The sequence below is a fragment of the Melanotaenia boesemani genome, chromosome 5, assembly GCF_017639745.1.
Source record: "Melanotaenia boesemani isolate fMelBoe1 chromosome 5, fMelBoe1.pri, whole genome shotgun sequence".
NCBI classification, from domain to species: domain Eukaryota; kingdom Metazoa; phylum Chordata; class Actinopteri; order Atheriniformes; family Melanotaeniidae; genus Melanotaenia; species Melanotaenia boesemani.
Window position 1 is genome coordinate 25739166 of NC_055686.1, and position 27983 is coordinate 25767148.

Consider the following 27983-nt stretch of genomic DNA (forward strand, 5'->3'; position numbering starts at 1 on the left):
CCCACAGTAGTAACAAATTATAGAAAGAAAACATTCAGTTATAGAGGAATGCAGGAATGGAACTTACTCCCTAAACAAATAACACAAATAGAAAATAGTTTGAATTTCAAGATTCAATTAAAAAAGTAAATTCTACAAAATTCAAGTGAATCGTTAGCATAATTGCCCAGAATGAAAAGGCCTATGACTGAAAAGGCATTTTATTATTACAAATATCTTTTTAATAATGAATTTGTAAACTGTTATTTAAAAAATGATATGATGTTTATTATCGTAAGAATATGGTTTTAATATTGGTGAGTACTATTTTACATTATTTGTGCATGGCAATGAAATGTATGTAATGTATTGTATAATTATTTTGATCATGTCATTTTAAAAATGTGTAACACTCTTTCTGGACCCCAGGAAGAATAGCTACAGCTTTGTTGTGCTAATGGGGATCCAGATAAATAAATAAACATAAATCTCTCTGTTATGAATGTGGGACGTGGAGAGGCGAGATAAAAATCATGAGCTACACTCGCACTTTTCCCCTCATTCTTTTTAAACTTATCCTGCATTTTGCAGCAACGTTTCTGCTCTAGAGGATCTCTGGTCATCAGTTTGTGCAGCAGCAGCTTCTTTCCTTTCCTCTCATGTTGTTCCATGAATCATGACGACTGTCGGTGATCAGCTGATCTGCTTTTTGTTGTGTTTGTTTATGTTTCAGGTGAGAAGGAGGAAACTAGCGGTTCATGGTTCACACGTCACATATTTACCACAAAAGTTTTGTTTTTGGCAGGACCTTCTCTAACACAGTAGCTAGCTGGTGGTAGACATGGTTTATACTCCAGCTATGAAGGGGCGGGTCTAGAAAAGTTCTGATGGGGGGCCAGGCAGGAGCACTGACCAGGAAAATGGGCACAAATGGGACCTTTTTTTTTAGGTCTAAATTTTATGAAGTATTGAACTGATTATTACAACTAAAATGATCATATAATGTAGAAAAGTGAAGAATAAGTTGAAAAACAAACAGCCAGTGATGTATTTTATCAGCAGGTGTTTACTTTGGGTGATGCTGCACAAACACTCACACTTCAATGATAAAAGGAAAAATGTGTTTTTATCCAGATCATCAGTTTTATCAGAGTTTCTTCATCAATGTTGGCTGTTTAACTTCAGTCGTCACATCTGCTGGTTTTATTACAGAATTTATCACCATGGAGACGGTTGGTGAGATGATGATATGTGAATTCTGAATTATTATCTAGAACATGGTAGAGATGATTTAGAACAACATCTAGAAGAACATTACATGCTGCATTTACTGACCATTGGACATCTGATGTTTACCAAAGTGAAGGTCAGTTAACAGTAAATATTTGTAGCATCGTTTCGTTCTGTTGATACAATACAGTAAAAATGGGCAAATTTCTGGTTTAGTCACGAATGGTGATTAATAATTAATGAAAGCTGTGATTAATCTGATTAAAAATTTTAATCATTTGAGAGCCCTAATAAAATCTAAATGTAGACAAACTGAATCTGATTCCAGGTCACATTCAGCTGAAACTGATGTTGGACAAAAAAAAAAAAAAAAACATTTAAAGATCAGATTCACATTTAAGTAAAAATAATAAAACAGCTTCCTAATCGGTTTCAGCTTTGTCAAATAAATCCTGCAATTTTTACCTAAAACAGGTTTTTATAGATAAAACTTGTTGTGGACCAACTATTTTACTGGAGGACTTTTACGGGAGCCTTGCTGGTGAAACAGGAGCATTTTTGTTGCAGCATCATCTGCTACTGGAGCACAGCATGGCTTCATAGATAAACTGTGTTTGCGACTACTCTGAAACAAGTGTTAGCTGAATCTAGAGTTATGATTGTAGCCTGGAAAGGTTTACATCGTTCAGATCTCAAGACTCTCAGCTTTCCAGTGGCGTATAACATGTGAAGCTACTTGGAAGATAGACTGAGTAAAATACATATTTATTGTCATGTCCCGTCCACGGGACGTCTGGTACCAGCGGGTTAAAAAGTGAAGACGTAAACTTTGTATCTACAATCGTGTCCAAGTCAGCTGCAGCCACTAAAGTTCATATTTATCTGAGGTGGCCGTCAGTAGCTTTGTTGGTGTCGGCTCGTTGAGTTTTCATAGAACTTCATTTATGTTTTATCTTTGTGTGATTTTAGTCTGGAAAAAGTTTCCTTTCTTTCATCACTTGAGACACGTTTGTCTCATTTACTGCTGTTTGTTTGATGTGTTGGAAATATATTTGATACCATTTAATCTGATAATTTACCGTTAACTCATGGCATTTAGTGGAACAAAGAAAATGTCAAAATAACTGATTTAAAATGGAGAATTTTGTGTGTGTGTTAAGTTATTAGACAGTTCTTGTGATTTTACTTCTACTGACTCCTACTACTCCTCTACACCTGTAGATTCCTCCCTGTGACACACTGATGATTCTGTTTTGTTCATCATTTGTTTTAAGGCGCTTTTCAGAAGTGTGTGAGGTTCGTCTGAACCACTGGTATTTCCATCCAGCAGAGTTGTCCACAGAGCAGCTCAGTGTCATGCTGCCTCCTACTGATATGGTTGTTGTTCCTGCTGTCCCTTCTGCTCTGGGTTTATCTGTTGTATCGTCCAAAAACACAAACAATTTACAACGACATAAAACAGAAAATATTAAATATGTTTTTTCTGGTTCAGTTTACAAGAATCAACAAAATGACAGAGATGTGACACTTTCATTAAAAACCATTTTTAAATCATGTTTGATTTTAAAGTTTCATGATTTCCTAACAAAATGTATAAATACACTTACATTTAAAGTTCATGTAAAGAAAGATGTGCATATGTACAGCTTAAAAAATGTTAGTCCCTCCTCCTTTGGATAAGCATCCTGACTTTGGCCTCTCTGTGAATGACCTTTGCCTGTTCTCTTGACCACGTATCTGGAGATCGGACTTATGCTCAAACTGTCAAGTTTTCAGATCTCAGAACCAAGCTGTCCTGGAATGTGCTTCTACTCCACGTGACCAGACTGCCTTCCCAGGATCTGATGACCAACCACCATCCTCTCTCACTCCTCACAATAAACCAACCTCTGTTTAAACGTTTACATTTGTGCGGCTGAACGAAAACATGATAAATTTTGCTGAGTGTGTGTTTAATCTGTTGGATGTGTCATAAAATTTGATTATAACAGGAAAGCAAAGTAATTTATTATTATTCTACCTGTCACCATGTAAGAGATATAACATAAATGTTTGAGGACACAAACTCCACATTACATTAAATAAGAGGAAAACAACCATGATGTTGTTGGAAGTGTTTCCTTCTTGTTTGGATGAATCAGATGAAAACAGAGTTAAAATGGATGAAAGACGTCCAACTTACCTGATACAGTTACTGAGACGACATCACTCCACTGTGTTAAATAAAACTCGTCTCTTCTTCCCCGGCAGCTGTAGTCTCCACTGTCAGTAACTCTGCTGATCCTGTGTTCTCTGGATGATGGAGGTCTATTTAACCTGGTTGTTCTCCATTCATACGTCCACTGAGTTCCTCCACCTTCCTGGATCTCACATCTGGCAGTGATTGTCTCACCTCTGTATATCAGAGTCCAGCTGGGCTGCAGGACCACTGTGGGCTTCATAGAAACTGTTCATAAAAACATGCAGTTAGAAAACTTACACACACAGAAAATCTACAGAAATATGACATGATCTTTAATTTTTCATATCAGCTCTGTTTTGCATATTTATTTTCTACATCTGTGTTTTTAAGACTGAATCAAATATTTGTTTACTTCAAAGTATTAAAAAAATAACACACATACTAAAATAATAAATGAATGGATTAAAAAAGTAATTCAGTTACCACTAATGGTATATTTAAACTGAAAGACTAACAGATAAAAGATTTTACTGAAGATATAAAATGGAGAGAAATCAAAGAATAAAAATAAAACATTTTAGACAAACAGAAAATTTTCTGTCTCCTCTCTTGAACCTGAAGACAAAAAAATGTTTATAAATGTTTAATAGCTTTAGTTTATGCACCTTTAAATCTTAATGAAACAAAAAGCAGTTTATCAAACTGGACTTGGTGTAACTTTCTTTCCTTTCTGAATTCATTTCTATCATTTATCTACTGATTGTGGATGTAACCTCATTTACCTCATTTTGAAATAAAAATGTTCTCTTTATGTAGATAAGAATGAGGTTAGGCCTTAAATCACTTCTACATTAGTTTTACACTTTTAGAAAAATGTTTTCACAATGAATCTTCTGTCCTCAGAAAATCCATGTTGTTGTATTTAAAAAGAAATTTCTAAACTCACCAGTTTGCTGAATAAAGACTGTGTTACTGAAAGATGTATTAAAGTTTGTGTCTCTTCTAAATCCTCTGCAGGTGTATTTGCCTCCCTCTGAGATACTGAAAACTGGTGTATTAGAGTGTTTATACTTGTTTTCAGGTAATGTGAGTCTGATGAGCTCATAAGTGAATCCTGCAGGAATCTTCAGAGAACAGGTCAGAGTCACACTGCCCCCTGCTGGTATGATTGAACTGCCTGCTGTCAGAGTGGCTTTGGCTTCATCTTCTGGAAGTTAATAAAAAAACAAGGAAATGATCATCACTATGATGATGTAAGTTATCTATTAAAACATCATCAGATCAGAAATAAACTGAACATCAATGAAAACTTTGTAGTTACACGTTAGACACTCTGATCCAACCAGAATCATTAAAACACCAAATGAGAGGAAAGTTTTTTGGAGGAATTCTGTCATAATTTCAGAAAAATCCACAAACGTATAAACTACATGTCATGAAGCACTGATGCTGTTTATGAGGCTCTTTGTTTCATCTGTAGCAAACCTGGATGTGAAGCATTTCTAGTTCTGAATGTGTAATTTCTAACTTTGGCAGATCTTGTAGGAGACACTTAAACAACTTTTCAGCAGACAGAACAACAAGTCGCTGTTATTACTGATATTATTAACAGTCTATAATGTAAATACATAATAATAAACAATAAAATAAATAAATAAATATTAATAATAAATACCAGATAACTAACAGACTCTGGGGGGAAATCTCATGGTTCAGGGTCAGAGTAGCATCTCATTCCTTTATAAAATCCACCCCATCAATGTACAGAAAAGAGAAATGTTTCATTTTACATCCTTGTGTCTGAGAATGTGATCATGTCTACCTTCAGTAAATAGACAGTATCTACATGTAATCCTGAAGATTTCAACTGAATAAACACAAAAAGAAACACAAGTTGTTCTGGAGGCTCATGGTGTCCCAACATCTTAATAACATAATACTGGTTTAACTTTCTATTCACTTATATATGAATAGAATATGAATATAAAAAGAAAGTAATGAGATTACAAATATGAGTTCAGTTTAAATAAAAGACAGAAAAATAATTTCTCACCTTCAGCATTTGCATCAATGGACGTACGGAGCACTGCAATAAAGATGAAAACCTCAATAGATTTACTAAACTGATGATAAATTGAGACATTTTAGAAAAGAAAAAGCACAGATCAACAAGAGAAAAAAGAGGAGCGCATTAAAACCAAAAACATTTCTACAACTTAAACAATACACATGCTGTTTACACACTTCTTCAGTCTAACCTGGACCAAGACACCTGCTGCTTAAACAATCTGATTAGGAAGAAAAACACAGCTCTGTTCTTCTCAGGCTCTCAGAGAAACACATTAAACCAATGATACACAGTCATTCTCACTATATAGAAATATTTTCTATCATCTGCAGACAGAAAGTCAGTGATGTACTTACAGAATAACCCCAGCACACAGAGAAAAGAGTGATCCATCATCACATCCAGTCCTGCTGCACAGCCAGTCAGAAAGTCTTCTAATGTGCATCAACAGTAATGATGAAGGAGACGTTACATCTGACATGCATGTGAGACTAATGTCTTTCTAACTTCTCTTCTTAAATTAAAACCCCCTCCGTTTCCTTCCCTTTCACACTGAGCTCAGACAGCGTTGGTAGTTTTGACTGCAGCAGTTGGTTGTCATGGTTACATTTCCTGTCCACGGCAGAAACATTTTAGCTGTTTTCATGTACAGAGGTCTGTGCAAGGTCTTAATTAACATAATTCCTAAAGAAATATTGCAATGTCTATTGATAAGGGACGTGTTGTGCTGATGTGTAGTTATTTATAAAGTTGTGCTGTTTGATTTTTCACATGACGGTTTGCCCGAGTATGTTTATATTTTCTGCTCCTCTGTTGGTGCATCCACTTCTTCAAATATGAAGTTAAAAAAGTGGTGAGTTGTACCTTCTCACCAGTTCCAGGTTGCTAAACTTTTACACTCAGCTGTTTAACTCTCACTCATCCCCCAATCACCCTCACTGTATCCAACCAGCTCTCCATCCCTGTTAAAGACCTCCATCTTTGTTATGTAGTTAACTTTTATTCCTTCTGTTCTGTCTGTTACATTCAGTAAATCTGTGTTTGTGTTTCTCTTGACTTCACTGAACCTGCATGCCGTGCACCAGTATACCAGTGACTGGGTGTTCACCTCAACAATAAACTGGACTGACCCACCACAGATGCTCTATACAAGAAAGGCCAAACTCATCTCCACTAGCTGAGAAGGCCGAGGTCTTTTGGAGTTAGGAAGTCACTGCTGAAAACATACAACACTGTGCTAGCATCAGCATGTATTACTGTGTGGTCTGCTGGGGTGGTGAATGTACAGAACAGGGCAGGAAAGAACTGAACAGAAGCTGATCAGAGGATCCAGGTCAGTCCTGGATTTTACTCTGAGCCCCACAGAGTAGGAAGTAGCACCACAGCAGCTCATTCATCCCCACAGAAAACAGTTAAAGTAGTTCAGTCTAACCACAGTTGTTATAAATACCTTGTGCTTTTGTCTGCTACCCACTGTGGTTTTCTCCATCTCAGAGCTCTATTTGTTATTTCCCTCTGCAACACCCACACATCATTCCTCTAGTGCATCTATAGATCAGATCTATATATAGATAAAAACTCTCATATGGATGTGTATAGTGTCCAACCTGCCTGGAATAGATTTAAAATCTCTTTATCTCTATATTTGTCATGTTTAGTTCAGTGTTTCATTGTATTGATGCTACAGTCTGCAGATGTTCTCACATTGTGGTGGGATTGTGGTTTAGACCCCAAACCGTTGACTGAATGTGTCACTGAGCTGAAGCTAAACATTTTGTTTCACAAACAGAACCAAGTGAAAAGACAGCATTTACAGCCACAATGTTAAAAACTCTGACAGGTGAAGTGAAGAACATTGATCATCTCTTCATGATACAAACTCCTGCTGGGAAACATCAGATTGCTGCAGATTAAAGCAGAAAATGTTTTGTGAAATTGTAAAGATGAACAGTTCTTATTAGAGGTGCTTTTGTTTTTCAGCCATGTTGTTAATAACCTTAGAAATGTCATATTCTCAGGAGAAACTAGATAAAACACTGAAATAAATAATAAAAGATTTTGTTGTGTCAAACATTATTAGGCTTCTAGGCCCTGAGAACAAACTGACAGGACAACTTTCCAGTTCTTCACCACATACAAGGAGGTGTGAGAACAAGAATGACCTCATGCATCACATTCAGCTCAGAGCTAGTGTGTTTATAGCAGATAAAATGTGTCAAACTGTGAAAGATGTGCTTCAGTTTTTTCTTTGTTTTAGTGCAATGATTCTGAAGAGCTCATAAAGTGACTGAAGTATAATGCAATGTGCATTATGTGTTTTCACAGTTAGTGAATGTACAACAGGATGGCCAATATTTAGTTTTTTTCTGAAACATTATGTGAGGACAAGTCATCAAAGAGATGAGCTGTGCAAATATGAAGATATTTTCTACTTTGCTTTATGCCTTGAACTCAGTTTATAACTGTTTATAACTTCCTTCATGTTTTCTTGTCAGTCAGGAGTAAATACAGTATGATGTGCGGAAAGCAGCACGTTTGGTTTAAAACTTCCACTTCCCCATTTTAATCCTGCAGCACAGAAAGGAAACATGAGCTCAGTGTGAAAACATGCTGCAGATAATCCAGTAGAGGCATGAACTGCTGAATTCTACTGTACAAACATGTTTAAAACAGCTGTCATAAAATGAACTATATTAATCCTTCATGAGGTGATCTACATTATAACAAAAGTACCAAACTTTATACCACTGATGTAATCATTGAGATTTGTGTTGACCTGTCCAGGGTGTACCCCACTTCTCACCCAGTGGCTGCTGATAAACACTCCAGCCTTCTGAGATGGATGGATGGATGGATGGATGGATGGATGGATGGATGGATGGATGGATGGATGGATGGATGGATGGGATGGATGGATGGATGGATGGATGGATGGATGGATGGATGGATGGATGGATGGATGCCAGATCTAGAAAATGTCCCTCAAGGTTCACAACGTTCACAAAATGGGGAAGAAAACAAACAACCAGAAAGCAGAACGCCTCCATCAGCAACTGTCACCAGCAAGTAACACGAGAACTAGATTTCAGACTAAATGTGAGAAAACCACAAGTTTGGTTTTTACCTTTTTTGGTCTGTGTTAGCAAAGCTAAGGGTAACCAGTTTTGAGTTTTTAAAAGAAGAGGAAATTAAGTGTGTGTGTGTGCGTGTGTGAGAGAGAGAGAGAGTGTGTGTGTGTGTGTGTGTGTGTGTGTGTGTGTGTGTGTGTGTGTGTGTGTGTGTGTGTGTGTGTGTGTGAGAGAGAGAGAGAGTGTGTATGCGTATGTGTGTGTGTGTGTGTGTGGTGGTGGTGGGGGGGGATTACGTCTTTAAAGCAATTACAAAATAAATATATAAAAAGAAAAACAAACACAAAAAATGAATATATATCTTTGTCTTCATGCAGAACAGATGTGAGTTTCCAGCTTTGCTCATCATGCACTGAGCTTCCCATGAATCACCACCAAGACGTACATGGACATTTTTTCGGGATTCTGTCTGTGAATTTGTATTTATTTTCCTGCATTTTCTAGCATTACTAGATACTGGACACACAGATCTACAACTTCTTCCCCAGGCCATCAAGATGGTCCAAAGCATGAACCTGGTCTTCAGTTTGTGTGTCGTGTGTTGAACTGCAGAGAAAGTGAGTGAGCTGAAACCTCTCACCCTCCATGGGTGTAAAACCCATTCCAGACTATATGAGAATTGAGATCCACACACATTTTCTTCGCAGTACAAAGTTATGATGTGTTTGAGTTGCCTCGTATTTCCGAGTTATAGGTGATGTGACATCATTACCAGGTAACTGTCCTCTCAGTGCTGCAGCTTCCTTTACTCCCCCTTCCTCCTGTTGCTCCTTGTCTGAGAGTAGATAACGCAATGCAAATCCCGGATGATTTTGAAATTCCGGCCCAATGCATTTTTTACCTGTCATGTCACCCTAGCACAGCTACATGCATGATCCAAATGAGCAAATTAGTGGTGAGCATCCTAACAGTTAGCAGTAAACATGTTTACTGCTAACCGTTTTACCGCTGTTTGCTAAGTTATGTTGAAGGGTTGAAAACATGACAATAAAACAACTTTTTTAACTGATTCTGTTTAGTGCTTGAAACAGCAGATATTAAATTTAGCTATTTAATGTATTTCTGAAATAATTCATCTCATTTAATATTTTCTTATCAGCCTATCATACAGGGCTGCCAACTCTCACACATTGGCCATGAGACTCATGCATTTGAGGGGCTTCACACTCTCTCACGCTAAATCTCTGCTTTCTCACGCTGAAATAAACATCAAGAGCAATACCGGCTAATCCTGAAGTTCGAGAGGATTCCCAGTGGGCCACATCACTACTGGGCTGGTGTCCCGGTGAAACAAATAAATAAGTGGGAACGGGCCTACGATATGCTCTTCTGAGAAGAATACATAGTAGTGATGTGCAGACCAATAGTGAAATATCTATTCCTCCAACATTTATAGAACTAAACTTTCAAGATAGGTAGGAACTACTTATTCTTCTGCCTGCCATAGGCATATGCAAAAAAAGTGCAGAGTCGCGTTGCAGCAGTGTCAAGGTCAAGTCACGCACAAGACAACGGCATCATAAAAGATAGTTTTTGCCTGTTATACTGTATCATGCAGCTCTCACACTCAAAGAAATCATTCACATCACAGCAAAAACTTCACCAAAGCTCCCTTGGCCTCTGACAGCATAAGACCTGACACTTGAGAGGGCCCTAAATATGGTACCAGACAAACATGTCAACTTTGTTGTATGGAAATGTGGAATCTCACTGGAAGTGTCAGACAATCACCGTGTTGAGGTCACATTAGAAGACAGGTTTCTACCTGTCAAGACATTATTACCTTGAGCACCAAAGGAAGGTGGCTCATGCCAAAACAGTGCTATCTAGCAATAACAGTTCGGCATATGACTGGCACAGCTCAACTTATAGGCCTGCTAAATGGTCTTGGCCACTGCTCATCCAATTCCCATGTCCTTGAGCATGACACAGCTCTTGGTCACCTACAAACTGAAAGAGAAGAAACATACATCCCAGAAAACATATATGCTGAACTTCCTGCCACACTTGTCTGGGACAATAATGACTTTGGAGAAGACACTCTCAGGTAAAGGGATAACACACAACACCAGTGGTATAATTATTCAGCAGGCCATTGCTAGTGATTCAGCAACTTTATCTGGGACATCAGGACAGAGAACGAGACTGTGATCCATTAATCCTCCTCCCTTTAATCTAGTGACATACATACGAGGAAAGCGGTATGGTCCACAGAATTCTGCATTTAAGGTAGATCTCCAGCAGAACAAATACAGACATGCTCAAACAACTGCAAGAAAAGCTGATGCAGCATTCTTCCTCATGAAAATGTCAGAGCCTCTGGGGAAATCCCTCCTGGGTGGACAAGTTTTACATTATGTTAAAGCAGGACACAATCCTACCCTCTACAAATGTAGGCTACTTAAAGTCATTGATGCCAGCCCAACAGATCTCAACACTGTCCATACCATCCTGAGTCACTCCATTGCTGTTGCTGACATATAGTGAAAGTCATGGATCACGCCATATATGCCAAAGACCAAGAGATCCACTGCCAGACCAGGGGCCTCATTTATCAGGCTTGCGTAGGTACAAAAACAGGCGTACACCAGATATAGTCAACTTTTATGATTTATATAACCAAACTTGACGGGAAAATGTTTCACAAAAGGTTTTCACGAAAAGGGAGACGATGTTAATGAGAACCTCAGCCACTAAAATATGTTCTGTCATTGTGAAACAAAACTCACATGTTATAAAATACGTTCAGCTAAATAAGGTGACAGTATGCTGCCAGCATGTCAGTGTGAAAGTCAGTCAGCAGAGCTAGAGGCCCCCAGACCGAGCAGGAAAAACCGGCGGCGTGGAGGAAACACGAGGAAAACACTGGAGTTAAAATTAAAATGAAACAAACTTAAGAAACAGTAAAATCAGATAAGAATGAATAAATGAATAAATAAATAAATAAATAAATAAGAAGCAGTACAGTTGAATAAAATGAAAATAAGATAACGTGAAATAAAATTATGTAAAATAAATTAAAATCACATAAAATTTAGTTAAAAGCTAAAAAGGTAGGTCTTAAGCCTCTTTTAAAAACATCAACAGTCTGTGCAGGCTCTCTGGCAGACTGTTCCACAGACGAGGGCCGTTACAATGGAAAGAGGCCTCGCCGTATGTCTTGGTCCTCACCCTTGGAAAAACCAAAAGGCCAGTACCAGAGGACCTCAGGGTCCGCGAGGGTTCATGACTTAAAAGAAAGTCTGATAAATAAGAGGGTCCAAGATGATTAAGACAGTTATAAACTACTAAAAGAACCTTAAAATCAATGCTGAAACGTACAGGAAGCCAATACAACTATTTTAAAACTGGTATAATGTGTTTATTTAACACTAAATAAACTGCTATCAATCTCAGATGTATTTGTCCATATTTATTTTATAAATTAAAACAAATGACTAAATTACTGGCATCAGTACTGTCATTTAGCAGATGCTTTTCTCCAAAGTGGTTCACCACTCTGGGAATTGAACTTTGGCCTCCCGTATGGGAGACGGATGATTTAGTGATGGAGATATTCAGCTGTGTGTTCTGACTTCTATGGCATGTCTTCTCTGCTGACACTGCGATGACAGGATCTGCCACCTGCTGCCACTATTCTGCCTTTTTGACACAAATAATGCCCACGCTGTGCCCATCATTTAAACATTTTCTATTCTATTCTATTCTACACAGTCTCACACCCTGAAAGTTACACTTCTTAACTCTTTTTTCCTCCCTGAGCAATCATGCAAACGATGTGATGAATATGTATCATATGCGTCCACCTGACCATTTATAGCCACCATGTGGGCGTGGGAAGGCGTTGCCTCACATGCGCCTGCTTTAGAGTTGATTCTTATTTATTAACAGAAGCAGGTGTAGGACGTGCGTGGGCACTCTTTGATAAATCTGAAAGAAGAAGTGCGCAGCATTTCAGTTTTACACCGCAAACACCACCTGTAGTTTGCTTTGCTATGCACAGTTTGATACAGGGAAAGACTTGTCCTAAGGATGGGAGAGTTTCACACAGCCATGGCATACCTTTCCTGCATTGGGAAGATTTTTGCTGATGCTGGCTTTCAGGATATCATGATTGAATCTGAAATTGTAGCTGCTGGGTCTTTTGATGGAGTCATCACAGGCCATCACTACAACAGGATCATTTGAGCACACAAACTGTCAAAAGTCTACTACGTTACCCAGAATGCCCCTGTCCTATTGTAGTTCTGCTGGATTATAGTGGCTTAAGTTTTGTTTTTCTGGTCTCGACAGTGTCTCGACAGTACAAGCGCAGCATCTACAGGGCAAAGATTGCCATCCATGTCCCATGCTGTATTAATCCTGTGTGTATGAGTTCTGTGTGTGTTCCTACCTATGTGAGTACAGGGTTTGCAGGAGAAAACGTGTGTTTATTCCTTAGTTGTTACCCGGTGTGACGAAAATCTATGTGGCCACTTGTGTCTGCTACAACCCACGGCTGCATTATATGTGCATCTATAAATAGTTATTTAATGTGATGTCAATTATTGCCCTACACCCGTAATGGTAATTTCACTGTTAACTTCTCCTGTTCTGGTGTATTTAACCTGTGGTGGCTTTCCACTGAATTTCATTTGTGGTGTTAGCGCTCCCTCTAGGGGATTTCAGTAGTACTGCAGGCAAATTCTTTTGCATTGACATAGCATTACCTGTTATTAAGGTACATACTTGTTCTTTCTGTTACAGATAACCACACCTACACACATACCTACACACATAAAGATACACAGGCACCTGAAGAATCCATTGTACCATTGTACCTCCTCCCATTGAACCCTCTGCAGTAAATGAAATTGAATTGTACTACTGCAGTCGGTCTATTCTTGCTGACCAAAAGCGAGTCACAAGGAAGTGACGAACGATCCAGAATCAGCTAACAAATATAATCCCTAACACAAACTCCTTATGGAAGCCCTCCAGAGACTGTGCTAGCAGGCATACCTGGACACCTCACGCATGAACACCAAGCTGCAGCTCTGCAAATTGCAAGAGATTTACCAAAGAAGTTTCCTAGTGAGGAATTCAATGCCATGCTTACATCTGATGCATTTCTGCAGTTGCTGAAAGTATATGAAGAACTTGACAAGCAAAAACAAACAAAAAAAAGAAAACAAACATACAAAATAAACAAATAAAAAAAAATTAAAAACAAAAAACCAAACAAACAAAATTCAACCAAATAGACATTTATATTTTGGAGCACTTATATTGAAGTGGTGGAAAATTTGCTCCTATTCATCAGGACAGCCAGAGAGGGGAACTGGGCTCTTCATATGTCAACAGTGCATTGTTTGCTGCCCTGGTTTTTTGCATGTGACAAGGTGAATTATGCCAGGTATCTAACAGCACACTGGGTCGAGATGACCAATCTGGAAGACACACATCTCATAGCACATCAGCAACTACTTTCAGGTGACTTTGTCGCACAAGACATCAACGGCATGATTTTGCTGGCACTGCATGTGACCAAGTCATTGAACAAACAGCTAATTGTGTTTCTAAGACAACAGGAGGCATTAGTGGATTCTCTTTAAACAAAGGAGCAGTTCACAGATGGACCCTGACACAATGCTGGATGGAGTCTCTCTATCAAATCTCCTCTGGTCAAGAAGCACTAAACAGTGTTGCCAGGGATTTAATGGGTGTAAAACAAAAAGGTGTGGAAGCTTTCACAGCGTTCTGTGAGACAAGGATTGTTATGGCAGAGACATCATTCCATGACCCCCTAAAGAAAATCAAATTGAAAACATTCAGAGATTCTGGTCACAGTACAAGCACAGAAATCAAAGGAAAAGCGATCACCCTCAAATCCCATCGAAACCTGTTTGCCAGATTAATTATTGTGGGAAATGTCCGACAAATCAATAAATGAAATGCTCACCTACAGTCTGGGTCCTTTGCCGCAATCACTTGCCAACTTTGATGGCTCTCTGGTAAAGACTAAAAAAGCAAAGCTGATGCACACGCTGGAGGAGAACACCACCCACTGTCAGGGACATTCCAGATGGCTCTGTTTAGATATGGGATGCTATGGCTCTGGTGCAACAGCTAAAGCTACAGCCAACATTTGGCCTATATGCTGATCATGTCTTGAGGACACTGGTCAACTCAGCCAACGAAACCCTGTCTACAGAAAATTCCTGGCATGTGGGCAAAATAAAGAAAAAAATGTTGGAGTATTTCTTCAATCACTGGAGCCACCTGCAAAGCACATAATTAGAAACATAACAGTCCTTATTGGGCACAGGGACAAATGTCATGATATAAAGATGAATGGGAGCAACACAGACCTTGAAATACTGCAGGTTCAGGACTTGTAGACAACCCAGGAGGAAGCAGACACCAAAATTATTTTGGATGCAGCTTATGCAGCAAAACATAGCAGTGATCTGGTAATCAAGAGCCCAGATACTGATGTCTTTGTGCTGGCTCTTAGGTTCTGCAGCAAAATTGATGGTTGCCTGTACTTTCACACAGTCAAGAGCAGAAATCCACATATTATTGATATTAACAGACTTCATGCTCATCCTGGGGAAGACAAATGTGATGCTCTTGTTGGTCTGCATGCATTCTCTGGATGAGACACTGGGAGTGCTATGCATGGGGTCGGGAAAAAGCTAATTTCCCAGAGACAATACATCACCATGTTTATAGCACTAGGGACAAGTTTCTCCCCATCACCAGAGTTCTGCAAGGCAGTGGAAGCTTTCACATGTGATCTGTATGATCAGGAGTGTTAACATGTTGAGAGTTAAGCTCAGGAAGGTGTTCTGAGAGAGACCTACCCCCAAACAAAGACTCCTTGAACAAGCACATCCAGCGTGCTGACTATCAGGCTGCAGTCCACAGAAGGAGCCTCGAGTGTAAACCTTACATTCCAGCCCCGAAAATCATGGCTGGAAGATGGTAGGAGATTTCTTAGAAGTGGACTGGATGACACTTCCCCCAGCTCCAGAAGCAATAACAGAACTGGTCCACTGCTCCTGTAAAAGATCTAACTGTGTTAAGGGGAGATGCACCTGCAAATTGCATTAACTGCCATGAACAAACATGTGCCAACACACAAATTGTGGCAATAGATCATTTGAAGATAAGTAGAGGTTCCAGGGCAAGCATGAGACGCTTATCCTTCTCATCAGATTGTGTGTCAAAGAGCACATGATGGAGAAAACAGAAGTACAATGTTTATGTTAATGTTTGACTTTTTCTTGCATCATTGATTTTATTCCTCTGCATATGTTCTTTAGCAGTCAGAGATATTATTAGTTCATCAATGTTAAAAATATATCAGAATACAATGAACTCACTAACAGTGTATGATTTGTGGTGGGCTTGGGTGGCTGTAAGGGCAGGAGGGAATTGTCCTAATAACTAAACCACGTTGTGTTACAACTTACATATGAAACAGTGTGGCATGGCAGCTGCACGGAGGCCGACAGGAAGAGACTGCAGAGGATAACAAATACTGCACAAAAGCTCATTGGCTGCCCTCTGCCCTCCCTGACTATCATATATGATTCCCGCTGTCTCAGCAGAGCCAGAAGCATCATAAAGGACACCACCCATCCTGGCTTTCATTTCTTCAACCTGTTACCTTCTGGCAGGTGTTTTAGATCCATCAAGAACAGAACAAACTCAGGGACAGTTTCTTTCTCAAGGCTGTCACCGCATTGAACGCAAACTTGCACTAAATCAAAGTGTACTGCCAGTATTACATAAGTTATTTGCACTGACCATTGCACCGCCTTTTAGCTACCTCAGTCATTTTTATTGTGTATTACTGTATTATCTGTTTTTTCTTTTTATTATAATTTTTTTTATTACTGAGTCCTTTAATTATAGTATTGTGAGTGCACATACATGGAGCTGCTCTTTAAATTTCATTGTACCATGTATAATGACAATAAAGGCTATTCTGTTCTATTCTATTCTATTCTATTCTTTTCTATTCAATTCTTTCCTATTTTTGAAGCAGTTTGTTTAGTTTAGAGTGTTTCAGTGTGACTTTGTTTTGATTGTTAATTAAGAGACAAGAATTTGTACATTAGTTATAAAATGTGTGAAGCTGAGTTATGTAGCTTCAGTTTTGGTAAGGATTTTGCCACATGGGGTGGGGGCCAAAACTTCTGTTTTGCCTAGAGTACCTGCCGGTCTAGAGCCACCCCTGGCTTTAACAGACCTGTCAAGTCATGCTCATTAAATATAAATAGTGTAATCCAGTAGAACCTCACCAAGTGATAAACAGTCATTACTTTCACTATTACAATACAAACACTATTAAAACTGTAGACTGTTACATTTCTTTTGTAAATTAACAAAAAGAAAAACAAAACAAAACAGGGGTCAATTACCTATTTCCACCACTGTCTATATGTTGCATACTGCATTTATCAATAGCTATAAATAATAAACAATACATGGTGTTTACAGAGAAACATAAAACTGGACAGAAAAACACAGTTTCAAAGGACTAGAGGGAAATTGTGTGCATAAATGAAGTTTATGTGGCTGACATGTGGCTAACTTGAAGCCAGCTAGCAGCACAACTTAGCTTGAAATTATTGATGATATGAAACTCATTCTACTGTATTTGTACTGAAAACATGTAAAGCAAACATTGCAGGAGAAACACTGCTTTAGTTAAGAAACATAAAAAAAAAAAATCAATGTTATATTTATATTAGCTCGTTCAGATCCATTTCCTCTCAGGCACACCTGGCAACCCCAAAACCAGCACGCCAAAACACCATCCACAGAAGGTTCTTATGTTGGCACTGTAATCAGCTATACACTGTTCAGTCTAAAAGTTGTGAACACTTAGTATACTGTACTTATTTTCAATAAGACATTAACACTGTCTTAATTTTATGATGCTGATTGGAGATATCACAAAAACCAAAAACTATCAAAAAAAAAAAAAAGAAAAGGAAGACTACATCTTGTATAGACAACGTAACCTAAAGGTGATCAGTGACTGCAAAGTAGTGGTAGGTGAGAGTGTAGCCAGACAACATAGAATAGTGGTGTGTAGGATGACTCTGGTGGTGAGGAAGATGAAGAAGACAAAGACAGAACAGAGTAAAAAGTGGTGGAAGCTGTAAAAGGAAGAGTGTTGTGTGGCTTTTAGAGAACAGCTAATGTGATCAGGGAGGCAGGTAGGAAAGTATTGGGTGTGTCTTCTGGAAGGAACGTAAAAAAGGAGACTTGGTGGTGGAATGAGGACATGCAGGAGTGTATACAGGAGAAGAGTTTAGTAAAGAAGTGGGACACTAAGAGGACTGAAGAGAGTCGACTAGAATACAAGGAAATACAGCGTAAGGTGAAGGTAGAGGTGGCAAGGGCCAAAAAAAGAGCTTACGATGACTTGTATGCTAGGTTGGACAGTAAGGAGGGAGAGAAGTGGCAGGTTGGCAAGGCAGAGAGATAGAGATGGAAAGGATGTGCAGCAAGTTAGGGTGATAAAGGATAGAGTTGGAAATGTACTGACAGATACTGGAAGTGTGATAGGAAGATGGAAAGAGCACTTTGAAGAGTTGATGAGTGAGGAAAATGAGAGAGAACAAAGAGCAGAAGAGGTGACTGTTGTGGACCAGGAAGTAGCAAAGATTAGTAAGGATGAAGTTAGGAGGACATTGAAGAGGATGAAGAATGGAAAGACTGTTGGTCCTGCAGAGCTGTAGAGTTCCTGACTAGGCTGTTTAACAAGATCTTAGAGAGTGAGAAGATGCCTGAGGAATGGAGAAGAAGTGTGATGGTGCCAATTTTCTTTCTTTTTTTTTTTTTTTTTTACCCTGTCCTGTCCAGCATCCTAACATACAAAACAGTGGTCTTTGTGCCATATTTTGCTTGACAGATTTGCTCTACCGATGGAGACATGTTATATACATGGCTGCCCTTGATATTTGTATTATTAGGGTCCGAGCCATACAAAGTATGGCAAGGCCCTATTGTTCCTGAAATGTTTAGTCTTCTCCTTCTAAGCATTTCGACGCCAAATTTGACCCCCTTAACACCCATGAAAAGTTGTGAAACTTGGCACACACCTCAAGTCCCGCGTAACTCAGATATCATAAGGTCCGCATACTATTCAATGCAAAATTGGCTCAACAGCGCCACCTACAGTCACCAAAAATCACCACATGAATGGGGCCCCGGAAGTCTACTTCAGCGTAGGAAGACGAAACTCGGCACACACGTGTACCACCCCGTGTTGACCAAAAAACTCAATGTAACACCTGTCGCCATGGCAACGGGGCGCCCGCCATCTTGGCGTGTGCGGCCATTTTTTTGCCATTTTTTGCACTTTACACACATCGTATTTGAACGAACTAGTCTGAGGGGATTCATGCGATTGACTCCAAACTTTATGGGAAGCTTCCTGACAAGTTGGGGACCAAACGCTCCTCAAATCTTTCTAATAGCAGAAAGCATGTTGCCGTGGCAACCGACGCAAAAACGCCTTCTCGCCATGAAACACGGTTTGCTCATATCTCCATAGGAATACATGGGATCTGCACCAAACTTGACAGGATTCATACTTGTGACACCCCAAGTCCAGCAAAGAAGTCAATCCAACAACTGTTGCCATGGCAACGGGGTGGCCGCCATCTTGGATTTCACTGTCATTTGAACAAACTAGTCTTGGGGGATTCGTGCGACAGACTCCAAACTTGGTGGGAAGCTTCCTGACAAGTTGGGGACCAAACGCTCCTCAAATCTTTCTAATAGGAGAAAGCGTGTAACCGTGGCAACCGATGGAAAATGACCATCTCGCCATGAAACACGGTTTGCTCATATCTCCATAGGAGCACATGGGAACTGCACCAAACTTAACAGTATTCATAAACGTTGGGTCCTTAACGTGTTATACCACCTGTTGTCATGGCGACATTGGGTGGCGGGGACCAGGCCGCTCGGACCCGATGGATGCCGCTTGCGGCTTTAATTTTTATTGTAATCTTATTTTCTTTAGTCTTTATATGTCAGTGCCGAACCTGACAGGGAGATAGAGGAAGAGGGGAAAAATATGGAGAAAAGGACAGGATTAAAATGTGTAAATAACAATTGTCTAGGCTGCCTAAAACACACCACCAAAAACAATATAAACTACCACAGTACTACATGATATATAAAGAAAATAGGATAATGATATGAAAAAGTACAGTAGTCATCAAACGTACCTGCAGAGAAACGTACCAACATACAAACATCAGCAACATCTAGTCAGAAGCAGATGGAGAGGCAAGCACGTTTGTGAGCATGCATGTGTGAATGCGCGTGTGTGACCATGCAACAAAGAAGAAATGTATGCTTGCAAGGGGGCTGGGATCACTCCGCACCCCGAAGCATCAGCGGGGGACGGGAGGAGCCCGAGGCCCCAAAGGACCAGCAGTGTCCACAGAGCACCAAGTCCAGGACAGTCAAAACAGACAGAGCAGTGGCCCACTCAGACCAGAGCAGAGGGGCCCCCAGACCGGAGCCCACCGGCGCGATGGGGCAGGGGCACCGGGCAGCACAGGGCGACGGTCAGCAGGCCCAGCGGGCGCTGGGCGCTGTGGCGCAGGCCGCACAGAGGGCAGGCACCCCACAGGCCCAAGGGCCACCCATTCCCCCCAGCAGAGCCCCGCCCAGGAACCCAACGGGGCCCAACCGCCCCGGGCAAAACCACTGCCGGCCACACCAACCCAACACCAACGCTTGATATCCCAGGGACAAGAACATGTCTGCAGGTCAGAGGACTGAAGTGAACATTTGCGAGCAGCAGTGTGGTTTCATGCCAAGAAAGAGTACCACAGATGCAATATTTGCTCTGAGATTGTTGATAGAGAAGTACAGAGAAGGTCAGAGGGAGCTGCATTGTGTCTTTATGGATTTAGAGAAAGCATATGACAGGCTGCCGAGAGAAGAACTGTGGTACTGTATGAGAAAGTCTGGAGTGGCAGAGAAGTATGTTAGAGTGGTACAGGACATGTATGAGAGCTGTAAGACAGTGGTGACATGTGCTGTGGGTATGACAGAAGAGTTCAGGGTGGAGGTAGGACTTGTTGTAGAAAATTACCAAGAGTCTGGAATAAGTAAAAGTCAATAAGGTTTATTTACAGAAGAAGTATTGGATAAAGAATTACTTGCAAGTAATGAGAGTGATCGTCTCGACTCGCATGTAGTCAGGAGAGACTCTGATGATTCATCAGAGAGAAACAGTTTTATTCAGCTGGTTCCCAGCTGAAGGTCAAACAGCAAAATAATAAATGAGGAATAGAAGACTGAGTGGCGCCACTTTCTTCCAGTTTTCAGAAAAAGACCACATACCACAACAAGCTGATATCCCAAACAACTATTGCTATCTAGCAGGTGTGAAAACCAGTCTCAACTCTTCCATATCAGAGCTCTGGGAAGAAAGTGGTCAGTCTGACCTCACACACACATACACAATGAAAACTGTAACTTCAGTATTCTGTAAAATGAAAACACACAATATGAAAACATAATAGTGAATGGATTAACAATAATAAATGAATAAAGAAAACTGAATATACATGTGGTTTGTGATTTTTATATGAGTACATGTGAGTGATTACCATATGCAGCTACATTTCTTTCACTATATATATATATATATATCTAACACAATAAGGGTCAATTTGTTTTGCTTCAATCCATGGTCAAATTATTAAAAATCGTTTAATAATTTTGTTTCTAATTTGCTACTATGTATTATGTTGCAGACAAGGAGTAAGATGGATGTTACACCCGTGCCAGGCCCTGCCATGGGCACACCCACTCCTACCACACATCACCGCAGTCAATCTCCGGAGTACTGATTCTTCACACCTGCTATCAATAATCCACCCGACTTCTTATACACCAGCTCCACTCTTACTCTTTGTAGGACCTCGTATCAGCTAAGCTGGACCTTTCCCTTTGCTCCGACTCACTTGGAAATTATCTGAACATCTGTGAGGGATTCCACCTGTGTTCCCTTCATAAGCCTCAAGTAGATTTCCAAGTCTGTTAATAAAGGTGTGACTGAATCTTCTCTGTCTCGGAGAGGTCCTTCGTTACAATGGACATGGCTGTTTTTCATTTTCTAATGTTACATAAATCACATCAGGTGTGTCACACCCGCACCAGTCCCTGTCATCCTCTGCCCAGCCAATCTCCACAGTAACCACTCCACATCATTCACACCTGTGTTCAGTCACCTGCCCCGGCTTTATATTCACCAGCTCCACATTCAGTCCCTGCCAGACCTTGACATTCTTACCTGAATGGACTCTCCTGCTTTCCCTTCACAGCTATATGACACAATACAATAATGAGCTTTGGTGATTACAAGTTCATATTAGTGTGTGCGTAAACTTGTGTGAGTGTGAGCACATACATGCAGTATGAGTTGGGATGGCCTGAGTGACGACTCCTGGCCTGACTTTGTGTCTCAGTTTTAGGACGCTCAGATCAATGAGAAGACACAGCTGTTTACTGTGATCACAAGAGTTCAAACACAACCAGAAGACAAGTTAACACAGGCCAGCCAACAATGTTAGAACTGAAGTCCAGTCTCAGGACACATCCTTATATAGCCCATCCTCCTGGGAACAATGGTCCCTCTTGGCCTCTGGTGCTAGACCCCTGGAGTAAGGTCCATGTTGACTGACCATAGAAGAAGGCAATAAAGTCCTTTGATGTGTTTCTACAACTGTATTCAATCCCAGAAGCACTAAAGATAACAGTGTCCTATAAAAACAGTCCTGATCACAATCTTTAATGACTAGCTGTGTCTCTCACAGATGGTCACAATATCATCAGTCCGGCCCTGCACAGAGATGCTTTTCATTCTGCTGCTGTGTAAATGTTTTTTTTTTTGTTTTTTTTTCAAATACGCAGAAGAAAAAGTATTGCATTTTTCTTTGAAAAGTGGTGTAAACAGCACCTTATTGTTGTAGCCAATAGTCTGCATATATGTGAAATAAAATTGTGGCTAAGAGGTAAATTAATATCTTATATAACAGCTGTTACATAAAAGGTTGGAAATTGTGTAAAACTTATAAAAATATTAAGTTTTGTTGTTTGAAATGTGATTGTTTAAATAACATGTTTCTATAATAACCACCAAAATTATTTGTTGGATGAAATCAAATAAAGAACTGACATAAAGCTGCAGCTGATCTGAGACCTGAGAACAAACTGACCAGTAACTTTTTGGTTCCTCTTCAGAAGTAAAGAGATGTGATAGCAAGAACTTGAACAGATATGTGACGTGTAAAACTGTGAAAGAGTACAATGATTTATTTTTTATGTGTTTCAGAGAAACAATGAAACATACAGGAAGATGGTGAACGTTCAGTTTTTGTCTAAAACATCATGAGGAGAAAAAGGGAAGAAGAGAAATTAAGCGAGATAATTTGAAAATGCTTCCCACTTCACTTTTAACCTTCAACTGTGACCTCTTTCTCTCTCTCTCTCTCTCTCTCTCTCTCTCTCTCTCTCTCTCTGTCATCAGGGGTAAATACAGCATGATGCCCAAGTTTCCTACTTGTACTTCTCTACCTGTAATATTGCAGTTTACTTGGTCTGGATTTTCATTTTTCTATTTTCATACTTATTCTTGTAGGAAATATATTGTCACTCTGTTCCTCTGCAAAGTGGAGTTGAAGATATTTTTGTTGTCTTATATTCATCGATGCTATAAAACATTTGTCGTTCCTGATGTTAGAAAGTTAACACAGGAAATTAAGCAGATAATGTTTTGTGTGTAATTCTTTTTCTTAATGACTCCAGGCTGATGCTAACGTCCTCCTCTCACCGTTTTCATCATGTATAAGATAACAAGACAAGATACATTTAAATAAAGATATTCAACCATTTATTTTTCACTCATCTTTATTGACACTCAACAAAATTTTAAAAAGAAATAAAACCAGAAAAAAGGCTAAATAATATCCGCACAATAGCATTCTTAGCAATCTTGCTCATCACACTTTAAAGCGTACACCATCATTGTTCAATCCTTGAAAGACATTCAGGGAAACACACACACACACAACATAACACCACCAACCTCTGACAGGGAGGAAAAACACCACATAACATCCAACATATGACTTGGTTATAGTACACTTGCATATTAAATAAGCAGAGTACTACATACTTACACAGCTGAGCACATTGAAATGTTATCAAAGCCAGTTAACTCTATTAAACCCATTTTAATACTGACAGTAAATATTTCAGTCATTTAATGTTTAACCTGTAAAATACAACAAGGGTCAATTTGTTTTTCTTCAATCCATGGTCACATTATTAAAAATCTTTTCATAATTTTGTTTTAATCTGCTTTTATGTATTATGTTGCAGACGAGGTATAAGATGGACATGGCTGTTAAGCTTTGTACATAGTTTTAGTTTTGTTACATTTTTGTTACAAAAAGCATAAATGAGAACAAATAAATCCAGATCATGTAATATTTTAAAGAAATGTGACACAAAACTGGACAAATGACTGTCTGATGGACGCTTGGACGTCTAGAACAGTTGCTAACACGTTTAAACAAGAATATTGTTTCTGCTTGTTGTCCACAAGTCTCTTCTTTTGGTGGTAATAATCTTCTTTTCATGGACCTAAAACACAGATAAAGAAAACATTTTAAAGAAATAAAGAAAATGAAAATGGACAAATGGTGAGATTTTTAAGTTAAATGGTAAATATGAGGTGATGACTGTTAAACTACGATGAGGAACAAAGTGACATCAGAAGCTGATTCATTCACAGTAAATGAACTAGTTGATCAAATATCTCATCCAAGTTAAAGATAAAGAAAATGTTTTATTTTAAAATAAAACTACATTTTCCTTTGATAAATTTCATGTAAATATCTAAATCTAAAAATTCAATAGTCGTAGTAAGATTGAAGAGGTCCATAGTTACTTCTAGAAATGATGAAGAAACTTCATTATAAATATATAAATGCAGTTATTTTACTGCTACTCATCCAGAAGTTGTCATGTTTACATTAGTACCTGTTGCTGATTCAGGATGCACATTATTGTAGTCAGAGCTCTCGTGTCTCCCTGTAACAATGATGGTTTCAGTGTATTCAGTAACACACACTTTATCTTTCAATTAGACTCTGATATTTGTAGTAACATAAACAAAAATGATTTTGTAAAATATTTTATGTACTTACTGCTCTTATCACGACCTTTAAGGTTAAGATGAGATGTGACGTTGCTGTATTCATCTGCTGGTGCGTCTAAAATAAATATTTACATACATTTAGGGCGAGTCATGCTTCCCTACATTATATGGTCTTCTGACAGCTCCACATGAATCAGGTTTATACTGTACCACTTCCAGTGTTTCCACAACCTCTGATTGATTTGTAGACAGCAGCATCACCTGCATGTCAGAGAAAATAAAGAAAATCAGATTTGTGACAAGTTACCACTTTATTACTGTTGTGAAATGCTAAATGAATATTGATGTTTAATATGTTTAGTTCGCTGAGTATGAATTTGCCTGTATTTCATGATTAGTAGCTGTTAAAACTCTGACATGCATATGAATCGTTTAGTTTCTAAGAGCAACGACAGTGTTTTATTTTAAAGTGCTTTATTTTAAAGTAACAGGAAGTGACTGTTTCTAAAAGGACAAACTGTTCTGAGTTAAACTAGATGTGATGCGTTTGTCGTTCGTGTTAACTTTAACTTTAAAGTGAAAGTTTAATAACATCCGTATTGCCTGATTTATGAAGCTCCAGCTACGTAACAATTACAAACTGAGACATTATTTGTAGGACTGACCATGAAGGAGAGAGGAATAAACCTGAGTTTCACTCTCGTTGACTGACTGTTGTGTAGCAGAGACTCGGTCGATGTTCAGAATCTGATTCAACCTGAGAAATAAAAATAAATAATGTTCATTTAATAAGAATCATATCATGTAAACAGCTGTTATATTGAATGTGAGCCATGTACCAACCTGTTACAACAAGCATCTGTAAAAAATAAAAAAGAGATGAAAATGAGTTCTTGTATAATTAATCTGTTTAACCATGTTAGAATAGTTAGTCATTTTCAGTAAATCAGTTTCTACCATTTTCAATAAGTGATAAAAGTTTTCACCTTTTTTTTCTGCATCAACACAACAGCAGCACAAAGACAATGTGCTGCTGTTGTGTTGTGTTCGTATGGGGTGGTATTTTTAATGTGCTCTTGATTTCTTACACAAGTCTGATGAATAATGGTGAAAGAGTGGTGTCTAATTATTAGCATCATGTAGGCAGTATAATCATGTTTAGATGTACTAAGCACATTTAGGAATTAGGGTTTGTTTCTGTAAGTATCATGTGGATCCAGCAAACTCCACAACCTTTAGAGTAGGCAGTACCACATGAACTTGGTCAACTCAATGAACCCTGTAGGGTACAGCATCACATGATTTCATGTACAAGTCTCAGGGGTTCCACATGTTAGCTTAGGACTGTTCTTTGTCTGTGAACCTATATAAGGCCAGTGGTACCCATAGTCCAGGGGATTTCTCTACAACTGGCCCAGAGACCTCACAGATGCTGCAGATCTGTTTAAGATGTCACTTTTCTTAATAAACCTTTTTGTATTTTACATCAAGCTGCTGTCTAGAGCTCTTTTTACCACTAAACTATTGTTCCACATCATCTGCTTCAAGTAATTCACAACAAAAGTGAGACAGAAATGTTTATAAAGTTCAGCAGGAAAGTCATCAGGTCCAGGTGATTTATTGTTGGACGTGTGGAAAAGGGCTTTATGGAGATCTGCTAATGTTAAAGGTGTTTCAAGCACATCTGCTGTTTCTCTAAACATCTGAGGTAGATTAAGATTTAAGAAAGATTATATTTCCTCTTGGTTTGGATCTTGTTCTGATTAATGTAATTTTATATCAAATGTACAAAATGTAATATTATAATGTATAATGTATTATTTCATTTAAAGGGGATCGTTTACAATTTTACCTGCTTAGTTTTTTTTATTACAGATTTTATTGTTTGGTGTTTTTTTCATTAAAGTGGCTTTGTTAAATATTTTTCTGGTTTATGTCTGTATTAAACGTTTTGATATTTCAATCGTTGGGTGAAAATTGTGTTTTGTTTTTTTTTTAATGTATCATTTTTTGGAGTTTAGCGTCTCTGTGTTCAGTAGTTTAATAATTTGTATCTATAGATAAACTGTCTGACAGTGTTTATCTTTTATCTATCTAACCAGGGATGGATGTATTGATACTCTGGAGTTGATACTTAGATATCAGCCAGTCAAAATATCAGATTAAATACTTTTTTTTTTAAATATTGAGTCATAATATCGACTTATCACATTATAATATAATAAGTTCCCAGTTTTTTTATTAGGGTGGCAGCTCTACACTTCCATAGATTTCTTTCAAGTATGTTGATGTTCTTGAGTTTTATTTATATTTCACACTGCTTGCAATAAAAAAATTAAGGTCTCACCCTTGGACCGTTTGCAGAGACACAACAAGAGCAGGAAAATCAATAATATGATTCCAATAACTGATCCAACCATCAACAGCACAGGAAATGAAGAGCTTTCAGGTCTGGACACAGCTGGAAACACAACAGAAAGTAATAATGTTATTTATATGAAGGGTTTAGAACATAATTCTCTCAGTGTTTCCAGAAAAATAAATGTGATTTCAAGCTTGAACACAATGAAAAAAAATCCAGATCTACAGTAAAAACTCACCAACAAACTTTTTGTTTCTCCTGCTTTGAGCAGAAAAATGATTTACAAAGTAAAATGTATGATAATTTAATCCTGCTCACCTGTAACTGACATCCAGCTCTGTTGTGACGTCTTTCCTGCATGTTGACACTTGTAGAAACCTTCGTCTGACTGTGACACTGGAGAGATGTTCAGCTCCTCTCTGCCATCACGTTGGAGAAGTTTGTCATTGTGATAGAAAGAAACAGTGGAAAGTGTGTTTTGTTCTCTCAGTCTGCAGCTCAGACTGACAGAAGCTCCCTCAGTCACAGGATGGACGGGGCTCACCAGGATGACGCCATCATCATCATCTGTAAAGAAAAGTCAGTGGATATTAAGTTCAGTCAAATCAAATTTCATTTAAAAAACACTTTTCATACATAAGTACGAGCAATGTTTGCAAATAAAAAGAATTGCAATTAAAAATACACACACACACACTCACTCACTCACACACTCACACACACACACACACACACACACACACACACACACACACACACACACACACACACACACACACTCATGCCCAGAGTATTGTAAAGCCTGACAGCAGCAGGCAGGAATGAGCTCCTGTATAGTT

At 38.8% G+C, this 27983-nt stretch overlaps 1 protein-coding gene and 1 long non-coding RNA gene across 2 annotated transcripts in view; both read right to left on the reverse strand.

The window, feature by feature from the left end:
* Positions 1 to 3597: 3597 nt before the first annotated feature.
* Positions 3598 to 27983, reverse strand: part of LOC121639282 (high affinity immunoglobulin gamma Fc receptor I-like) — a 31450-nt gene continuing 7064 nt past the window's right edge. Inside the window, exons 5-6 of the mRNA XM_041984442.1 lie at positions 4463 to 4598; positions 3598 to 3655 (exon numbers count right to left, since the gene is read on the reverse strand). Coding sequence (XP_041840376.1) covers positions 3598 to 3655; positions 4463 to 4598 — 194 coding nt within the window. The remainder of the gene's footprint in view (positions 3656 to 4462; positions 4599 to 27983) is intronic.
* Positions 23530 to 25020, reverse strand: LOC121640071. Its single transcript, XR_006010325.1, has 4 exons — positions 24993 to 25020; positions 24832 to 24897; positions 24665 to 24715; positions 23530 to 24265 (listed from the first exon to the last, which is right to left on the reverse strand). It is a non-coding gene; the product is annotated as an uncharacterized LOC121640071 (long non-coding RNA).